Raw genomic sequence first — 10,615 nt, forward strand, 5'->3', positions numbered from 1 at the left:
TCTCTCTCTCTCTCTCTCTCTCTCTCTCTCTCTCTCTCTTTCTCTCTTTGCGTTTATCTAACATTATCAGAGCTTTTATTTGTAATATGATTAGTTATTATTAAAATTGTTTACGGTTGCAAATTGCATTGCACGTTTTTTTCGATAAAGAATCAATTCATCTTCATGCTCGAATTTCGCGCAACGTAATATCCAACGAGTCGAAGAGTCAGTCAGTCAAGCTGCGGTAACAATCTCGAAGGAGCTCGTTCCTTCTTTCGCCTTTTGCCGCAGAAGAAACACCCGCAGGGCTTGGCAACTTTTTTTCATCAGCATTTTACGGTTATACCAGCGCATTAATAATGCACATGCTTAATATAAAGAGAGGCTCGCGAGTCTCCGTCTAATAAACTGGAAGAATGCTTTATAACCGTTCGCGGTTTTGGGCCGTGAGGGGCGAGCGACGGCGAGGTGGCGAAGGGTGCGCTGGAAAGGCAAACTAAAGGGGGTGGCTTTCTTCTTTATGCTCGCCAAACGGCCAATCTTTCCTCCGCGCGTCGAAGGAAAGTGGCCTAACTTTCCGGCGTTACGAAGAGACAACGAACTCGTCGCACGATATATCCTCTGGAAGCGTGACTCGTTAAAGGATCTCCGCCATTCTTTCGTCAATCCCCGTATATATATGTACTCCTCTCGCTCCACCATAAAAAATTTATTTTGTCAAAAATTTGTCAGCGCTAGTCGATGCGAAGATTGAACGGAACCATGTTGACTTTACAAGTTTTGCGATCTAAACTTTGATTAATTTGTATTAATCAAATGCATGAATAATAATCGAATAAAGGCATTTATTTATTATCTACGGCGGTTATGTCATTTATGATAAAAAGCTAGTTGAGTGATATCCGTGTGGCGCGAACGTAAATCATCTTTAGCGTAAGAATTTTCATATCCATCTTATCCTTGAGTGCCAAATGAATTTTTCGTTCTTCCAAGGCTGATTTCCGAGTTGCGAGCGAGAGGAGGCGCTCCAGATAGCGAAGGTGAGACTTTTTGAAAAATATGAGTTTAATAAAGAAGGTAGTATGATGTATGACCCGGCGTCGAGGAAGGGAACTTGCCAGGATCAACCAGCTTCGATACACAGATATTGTATACGTAATATAACTAGATGAAGGAAATGGGCGTGATGTACTGGATGTCAAAATGTCTCGCGAGAGGTTCGACGTTGCTTTCACGTTGCCAACAAAATTGCGGGAAACTTCCCGTTAAACTGAAGAGGGGTGGAGGAATACTCGTTATCGGATTTCGTCGCTCATAGACGGTCGATCACCCTCTTCTTATCACGATTCGTCAAAAGTCACGAGGATATTATTTGTGGGAAAAAAATTTATGTAAATTCAATCCTACGTCTGCGATAAATAATTTTCAATGCAGGATGTTTTCGTTTTAATAAGCCGTCCGTTTGTAAATTCTTTAGAGTCGGTTTTTTAAATGAAAAAATAACGTCAGGAAATTATCATTTTTTGCAAGTTCTCAAGCTTTCCATAAGTCAGTTCTTAATATAAAAGTCTGTTAAAATAAAGAAATTTGCTTGAAAATTATTAAAACATTTATTAATACATTAGCCGAATGACTTTTATCAATCTACAGAAGTCAAATGTTCAACCTTTTACTACCTATCTCATGGTATTTGGAAACGTTTTTATCACCCTGCATTTTTTCTCCTCGACGCATAATATTGCGTGGAGATATTGAATATTTCATCGCGAAGATCCGTATTTTTCTCCGGGTGATTGTCATTCGAATAGGTCCAAGAGCGACAGGCGCGTCCGGACAGCGCGGCGCAGGGAACAGCAAAATCAATTATTCATCCGAATTGGCCGGGAAAAAGTCCTAATTATCCGGAGCAAATACAACCTTAATACGCAAAAGTATACCATCGCCTCCTCCTCCGCCTCAATCTTTCTCTCTCTCTCTCTTTCTATCCGCAAACTCCCGGCCACGACCGCGCAGTCACTCTTCGGCACAACCTTCTCCTTCTTACCGTGAATAACCATTTGTATTTCCAATTAGCTTTGCTAATAAGAAGACGGAGGCATTGCCGTAGTTTAAAAAAAATGTATAACCTCATCCAGCCACTGGGGAAATAAAGAAAAGCGCCGTCCCGGTATGACAATACCGACGGGTCGGGCGGGGTTATATCGGGCGAACTACAATTAAAAATCCTCGCTTCACCCTCGCTTAACCCTGGCTCCTCCTTATGTCGTATTAACGACCGGGACCGTGCAAGGATCGCTACGGGGATATCGTACCAAATAGCGAGAATATTTTTTTCCCCCAATTATATGCTTGACCCCTTTGCATTTTCTTTTTTACCCACGCGCTCTCTTTTTTATTCCGACGTCGCGACATCTTTTTTAGCATCGTGTCGATTTACTCTGTTCGGCGCGGCGGCAATTTTCTCTGTCTGTAAAGCGAATAAAATGGGTTATAAAAATATATCCGAGAGGAGAAATATTCATTTTCCTGACCATGTAGCTGAGGTGGTCAACCTAGTTATAAATATGGGGAATCGATACATAAATTCTGGCACCTGCACTTCCAGTTCTTGTTTTAACTATATTTAGTAATTAACACATTATAACATTTAATATTATTCTATTATATTTTATGCAAGATAATTATTTAATCTTATTTTATTTGTATATATGTTGAGAGTGCAAATGTCGTAAAAGAAATATACATATATAGAATATTTAAGGTATTTTATTTTAATAAGAAGTTAATAAGTTTGTTGTTGCAATAAGTATTTTATAGTCTTGTATTAGCAAGATTTCTATGCACATTAAATATTGTTGATAAAACACAATTATTAATGTCAAAGACATATCACCAAGATTCTAAAATATTATACGTGCTCGATCATAAATACCTATGTCCGTACAAAAGAATTTACAATACTGAAGAACGTAGCCTCCATAATAATCCATTTCTGCGAATACGAAACTGTACCACCTATGTTTGCAAACTCGAATTCTCATTTCCGCGACTCCGCTAGGGCTTTTGTTGTCGTGTGGCTCATCAAAGTCGTACCGAGGTCAATCGAGCGACAACCAATTCGGAGTTAGCGATAAATCTTGTCAGTCGCGATCGGTATTTCGTATAGAATGTATCGTGCTGCGAATATTATACGATTCAGTGAAATAATGTGTCAAAAGTGTTAAAGCACTTTTAATCGTAATAACGAGAAGCTGTGTTCTGAACCCTGGGCATCTTTACTTATTCTGGATGTAAGTATAAATTTATCTTATAAAACCATTACATTTTTTCAGGTTTAAAATAAAAGTCTATCCAATTTTTTTATTTTTTATTAAGTGTATGTAAATTTATTAGATACTGTTAATATAAATATTTACTTTCCATTAAAATAAAATGTTAGATTAATATCATCTCTGTGTATTTTATAATTTTATATAAATTGAAATCTAATATTCTCTAATATATATATATATATTCTCTAATTTATTGAAAATAAATATTCAATATAAAATTAATCTTATAATTATTTGCCATTTTTACAGTATATAAATATGAGAATTAAAACAGTTCCAAGACACAGAATGCTCCGAAACAGTATTAAGATTGCGACTGCATCAAGAAGCTCTTCAGATGAGAGTGATGCGGATATTGGAAAAAATTATGATTCTATAAAGGCAATGGATGGTCAAGATTCATGCCAGGTAGTTAATTATGTGATATTTTCTATTTTATTATACATTATAAAATTCATTTTTATTTGAAATTATTAGAATTTTTCAATAATTATCAGAAAAGTGTAGCTGCGCGATTAGATTACGAAATTTTGTATATGTAAAATTTGTAAACGTATTTTTGAACAATATTTAATTTCTCAATTTTTCCGGTATTAAGACGAATCTTATTTAACAGGCATATTCATCACCATCGAAGATTCTTATTCCACTTATGACGTTTATTAGTCCGGACAAGGAGATGACTTTATCTTCATCCACCAGCACATCATCGTCATTGATTAACGACGACAACAATAACGAGGTCATGGATCTATCAACAAAAGGTACTTCCAATCGTGTTGACGACATCGCGACAAGTACCTCCGCCGAGCCAGAGGACAAACTGAAAGATTCCTTCCTCTACAAGATCATGACCGATCCAAACTTTCTGAATAATATACAGAGGAACAAACAGATACAAACAAATATACAGACGAAGAAATTTGTCTGTCTCTATTGCAAGAAGGAATTTGCGACGTGTGAGGAATTGGCAAGTCATATGGATGTGAAAAAGAACGAAAGCAATCAGATCGTCTGCTGCGCCTGCAAAAAGACATTCGCCGAGAAGAGGTATCTCAAGTACCATCAGAGATGTCACTCCGACAGGATCAAGTTCACCTGTGACATTTGTACCAAGAAGTATACGAGGCTGGACAACCTGACGAGGCACAACGTCCTGCACGTGAACCCCGACAAGTTCTGCTGCACGATATGCAACAAGAAGTTCACGCGCAAGGATCTGCTCAACAAGCACCGCAAGAGCCATGAGAAATGTAATCTTTACTGCCTGAAATGCGGCAAGTATTTCAAGAGTATTCTCACACTAGAAAATCACCAAAAAATGCATCGCGAGCCATCGAACGCTTCGGCGAATATAGTTGTTTATAAGACTGAGAGTTCAGTTTCCACTACTAAGAATCTAATCTGCAAAACTCAAAATTTGGTTTCCGCCGAGAATAAAGTTTGTGAAACTCATGATTCAACTTTGGGTGAGAGTTTAGTTTGCACAACCGATGATGTAACTCGTAAAACTTAGAATTTACTTTCCGATATCTGTTAAACAAATATCTATTATGTATATATGTATACATACATATATGTGGTTACACATGTATGTATCTATATATGTATATAAATACATATATACACATACATGTCTGGTCTGATTTCAGTTTCTTATACTTTCTGGTAATCAAAGTAAGAATTTTTAAGGCCAGTGTTACCGAGTAAAGTACGACGTATTAAAAAGACATAGTCTTGTTAAACATTAGTTTGCAACACGAGCTTTTGTATAATTATTGTAAACTTATTAAGTGATAATTCTTTATTGCATCATTTATAGATTTTCAGATTTATAGATTTATATATAGATATTTGTAATTTTCTTGATCTATCGCGAAAAATTATCTGTGAAGTTAAATGGATAATTTTCAAAATTGTATTATGATTAATATGTATAAATATTATACATATACTAATGTACTGATTTAATTTGTTATTTATGTTGTATTATGATTATCATGGTATTTAATATTTCTTGAAATCATTATCCACAACTTACAATTAGTTACTTAACTATATTACATAACGTTACTGTTACCACTAATGTTCAATAATCTTATTCATGTCAACTTTTTTGTATGTTATAATTATGACAAGAATATTAAATCTTTTTCTACATAAAAATATATTCGAACTTATACCGAAAGAAAAGTTATCATTTCTGGTAACATTTCACCTTAATTTAATTGAAAATTCAAAAATACTATTCCTGTTTTTCTCATATGCTCAGAACATGGAGTACCTACTGGGAAATAAGCTGAATACGATGTGTCTCGCGTATAATCCCATTCAGCTTATATCCAATCATGAGAATTAGAAGGCTCACTTTCTTCAGAAACTCTCGCCACTCTTTTCGTCCCTTTTGGCTTTGCACGTTCATACATTTTTTCTTCATAGCTCTCTTCGCTGTTAACTCTCTTTCTCACTTGCAATTTAATGCAATTAAGTCGAGCGTTAAAATATCGTTCTTAATTCGCCGGCGGCACCCTTTGTTTTAAACGTGGTTTTAGCGCGAACGACTCACGTTGGGGCCTCCCGTTCTCTCTCTTTCTCTCTGTCTGTTCATTCTTGTTCTCTCTCTCGATCCATCTTTGTCTCTCATTTTCTGTTTTTTCTTCTTTCTCTTACTAGACGAAGTATACAATTCGTTTTTCCGTAAGAAATATACATGCGTGTCATCGTCGCATTTTCCTGCACAGTGCCATGACTTTGATGCTCTATTACCACAAACTCTGGCCGTCTTTTACGAAATTTTAATTATTTCTTTTTTTTAGAATACTTTATAAATTCTTTGCAGCGACAGAGAAAAGTTTTAGCGCCTAATAATATTTAAAATTTGGATTTGAACGAGATAAGAAATCGAAATTCTTTGCTGATAAATGATAGCGTATGTTTTTTACATATTTGATACGAAATTCATTTTCTTTAAGTACGAAACGTTTGAATTCTGGATAGAGAAAGAAAATTTATTAAAACACAGTAAGAAAGATGGCGTGAATTTTTTGTCTATAAACATTACACAGTTTTTTAAAATACAATTTTCTCCATTTTCTTTATTTAAACATCAAGCAATTAGTTATCTATATTTAACTTAAATTCTCCTCTACCAATTCTGATCTACTTTTCACTCTGTACGCTGCTAGCTACACTCGTTTCGTATTCTCTTTGTTCCTGGCATCCTGAAGAACTTTGAAAAGGTTTTTTCGCTTGCGACATTGAAAGAAAGCTCGACGAAGCACTCAAAGATAGAGCAATAGGAGAGTCCGCCAATTTTCAATGCGTCTCTCTTTCTCTCTCTCCTTCCTTCTGTCATCCTGGAATTCTCCTGTGTCCCTTTGATCCACTTACTCGTCCAACGCGTATCGCGTATGCGGACTCGACCAAAAATGTAACAAAGTTTTCAGGAACGTCCTGGCAGAGAGGCTAGTACAGATTCTGCGGTCTCTTTGGCGAGCGTCGAACCCGGTTCTTGCTAGATGAACGATGTCCTCTTTTCGCCGTCCTCCGGTTACCTTCCCTCTACTGTGATACATTTGAACGTTACCCAGATACTCAAAATGATTTTGTGTGATGTATGAGTGACCATACAGATAGTAGAAAAACTGTTCAGTAGATTTGATTCAATATTTTTCGAAAATATTACATAAATAATCATTGCAAATACAGTATGAACAAATTTAAAAATAATTTTATTTATAGCAAATATATTACGCTTTTTTCTTTGATTTTGATATTTATCTATTTTTAACTCCAAATAAAGTATGTATTAAATTTTCTTGATATATTTTAGATATTTTCTTTTGCCTTAAAATTGCAATAAATGCTTTTAATCGATATGAAATCTCTTAATAGAGGATTAATCCTTAAATATAGAAGTCAAACACATTTACTTGATAGACATTTTAAGATTGTTTATCTCCTCACGTTGTTGTTTAATCTCTCCTTGTGCCGAAATTTAAAGCATTATACCGTAGAAGAATCTCTTTGATGTCGCGCTTTACATGCAATATTTACATGCTATCGAGGGAAGACTTTAAACTTCTTAAAGATATTTTGAAGGCCCGGGAGTACTTTCAGCGAGCTTGCTGCATTAAGAATTCAGGGGAGGGGCACAGTGGCATTTATTCATTCAGGCATTAATGAAAAGACTGTATGGCTGATGCTTTGTGTACAGAAATCGATGCAAAAGACGAGACGCTGCATGCGACTTTTGTATTTATTTTGATGGCCTTTCAATCATAAAAATTTTAATAAAATAGAATTTTTTGTTTTACTATTATTAACCATTTTTTTCAATATTTTTAAAAAATTTTTAGATTCGTTTGAGATTACATTTTGAAATATCTGTTTTCGTATGTTAAAATCATAAATATATCATTAAATTTTCAAGTCTGTAATTGATGCATTCGATCGATTTGATTAATCGTTGTTATAACGTATATCACACGATCTAACATTAATGACGTGTTAAAATATTTTGTACATACGATGTGCACCTAGCTGGAAGACAGGTGGGACGACAAGAAGTGGAAAATGGGTAAAAACGCGTAAGGGTAGAGATTTCCCCGCAATTTTAAAAACAGCTAAGCATTTCACGTGTTTGTTTGAACGCGCACAATGCCATTAGAAGTGCCTTTTAGCCCCTCTATCGTCCTCGCTATCGTCGCCGTCGCCGTCGCCGTTGTCGACATCGTCTACGTTGTCGTCTCTCGCGACCGACCCTTCTCCAACCCCCTCGGGTCGAAAAATCTGCTCGCAACGAAACACAAGGCGTTCTATGTACGCAGCACTGAGTTTTTCACGGTTTTCGTCTGGCACTTCGACGCTCGTTTTCCCAGACCGCACGCGTGTGCGCACACGTGTTATGCACGCGCGCCGCTGCTGCTGCTCTCTTCTCAGTTAGGGTCATAACGTTTGTTTTCCTACTTACTTTGCATCGCCGAATGGAAAGCGAAATATCTGGGAGATCAAGTCGCTGACGAACAAGAAGGCCACGGTATCCTTACGACTTTGTCGGTGAGTCAATTCTGATCAGATATTTCAATCGAGATACATTGCGCTCTCAAATCTTGATCTTAAAAGAACATCTTAAAAACATTATAACGACTAAAAATTATTAATCACTCTCTTTCAATAGATATTATAATACAAATTAATTTTACTCTTTAATATTAATTTAATAAAAAAAATAAATTAGATATTTTACTGCCATTCTACTACAACCTTTAGGCTCGAATTTCTTTGTTGTTTATTTTACTCGCGTCGGCATATCATGACGCGCTTGAGTTTCGCCCGTTTACATTAATATTACATAATGTCATGTCAAAGGGCGTATCCTTCCTCATTCTCGCCGTTATCCTTTACGCGTACCCCTTTGCACTTCGATGAGGCTTTTTCGAGCGGCCAAGCAACATAGGGCTGCCTCGTGAATAATTAGCGAACGAGATGTTAACTGATGGATTTGGAAATTTCTCCAAATGGCTTAAAAAATATCTACATTCCGTTCGTACGGTAATTTCCCACGAGTGTTGCCGTATGATAATTAAAAAATAGTGTACTCGTCCGTAAAATTAATTCTTTGCGTTTTTAGCGAATTCAAATTACCTTGTTCTGTATGAAACGGTTCCCTTTTTTTTTTCAAAAGTATCTAGTGTATTTTGTTTCAACCATGATATGTTTAAAGTCGGGAACACAATACAAAGGTACAGACAATAGGAACAGGGAATAAGAACAGAATGCATTGATATACACGGCTTCCGATTGGTTGAAAATCGATATTCTGTTGCTATTCCCTATTCTTATTACCTATACCTTCGTATTATGTTCTAGCCTAACACATACCTATTATAACTATCGACTAAAATTCCTTCTATTTTTATTTTTTTTGCTAATCGTTAAATTGTATTATTTATCGATACAGAATTTCCAACGTATTTGTCTCACAATCAGACAGTTAGATTGATTCCGGCTGACTTAACCGCAAGACATCACCAAGGGGGTATAAAATCTCTCGTGGAGAAAGTAAAAAAAAAAAAAGAAATCGCCTCGCTTAGGCAAACGCGGCCAATAATCGCTGATAATTTATTAAGGCAAAAAACGCTGGCGATCCGCCCTACCGGGCTTCTTGCGTTATTTAAGAAAATAAATATTTGATATCTCAAACAAAGACTCGGCTATTCCTCTCCTTGCCGAAGAGCCGAAACGGAGGAGCGGAAGGAAGATAAGGGTGAGGCCGCGAGAAGGAAGGACCAAGGATCGCAGCTAAAAAGTGCCGAGGGAGAGGGTCGGTAAGTCTCTCGCCTGCTTAAAGGCGCCGGCGGGGGTGGCGACTCATTGGCCGTGAAATATGGGGTAAAAGGTTCGATAATTGATTACACAGATTTTTTATGCCGCAAGAAGCCTTAATTCTCGCCGCTACCCCTCGGAAATAATTCCGCGCCGGGAAACCTGAGCGACGCGGCCGGAATATCGAGTCCCTTACCGCCTCCCCCTTACAAGGGAAGACAATCTCGTGTCGGCCCTTACAACCGGTTCGGAGATTAATCGAAATCGCGATTGCGCTTTTCACGAGCGACAAGAATAAACGGCGTATCGGTGAGGCAATGTCTGCTTTATCGAATGAATGTCTCCGCGATAATCCCTTGTCTTTTCATGAGAATCATTTTGGTCTCTACCAAATATAAACGTGATAATGTTTATGGATAATAAGTTTTCTTCTAAGCGATTATTTTCTATCTCTTTTAATTAACTTGCCTCCTTTTTTAACGATTATTTACATATATTTGTCGGTTAATGCTTTTTCCGTAATCAATGTTGCAAACTATTTACTTTTACAACGTAATTATTTTTACGATAAATGAAATCACTGTGAAATGATATTTCTGTCACTTGCGATACGTTTATACGCAGATGTATTCCGCAACTTATACATGAGCTAAAAAACACAGCACAAATTACGCGACTTTTTCGCACGTAAACAATTAACTAAATCAACATCAAAGAATTGAATCGAATCATTCCTCGTCAATGGGCGACGATATTGCAGACCGGTTGATCCGAGACCGATATGTGAGAGCCAATATAGAAACAATGCCTCCTATTACACGAAGGGTGCGCGGCATATTTTCTGTGCGAAGAAACACGGGTCCTAATATTAATTTTTATCGAGACCAAAGCCGAGGGGGCACAATAGGGGAAGCTCTCGCGGTGCGCGCACCAGAAACGCGTATATTGATTAAAGTGTGGACCGACGGCCGAGG

General features: G+C 36.9%; 1 protein-coding gene across 1 annotated transcript; it reads left to right on the forward strand.

The window, feature by feature from the left end:
- The first annotated feature begins 3,147 nt into the window (after positions 1–3,147).
- On the forward strand, positions 3,148–5,173 carry LOC112455101 (putative zinc finger protein 840). The gene is made up of 3 exons (XM_025016806.1): positions 3,148–3,272; positions 3,564–3,722; positions 3,931–5,173. The coding sequence occupies exons 2-3, from the start codon at positions 3,573–3,575 to the stop codon at positions 4,828–4,830; spliced, it is 1,050 nt and encodes a 349-aa protein (XP_024872574.1). The 5' UTR covers positions 3,148–3,272; positions 3,564–3,572; the 3' UTR covers positions 4,831–5,173.
- Positions 5,174–10,615: the final 5,442 nt, after the last annotated feature.

The sequence above is a fragment of the Temnothorax curvispinosus genome, unplaced genomic scaffold (assembly GCF_003070985.1).
Source record: "Temnothorax curvispinosus isolate PA1 unplaced genomic scaffold, ASM307098v1 QBEX01005835.1, whole genome shotgun sequence".
NCBI classification, from domain to species: Eukaryota; Metazoa; Arthropoda; class Insecta; order Hymenoptera; family Formicidae; genus Temnothorax; species Temnothorax curvispinosus.

Coding starts and splice junctions, on each gene's coding strand:
- LOC112455101 (XM_025016806.1), top strand. CDS start 3,573: ATGAGAATTAAAACAGTTCCAAGACACAGAATGCTCCGAAACAGTATT. Junction 3,723..3,930: donor ATGGTCAAGATTCATGCCAG/GTAGTTAATTAT, acceptor CTTATTTAACAG/GCATATTCATCACCATCGAA.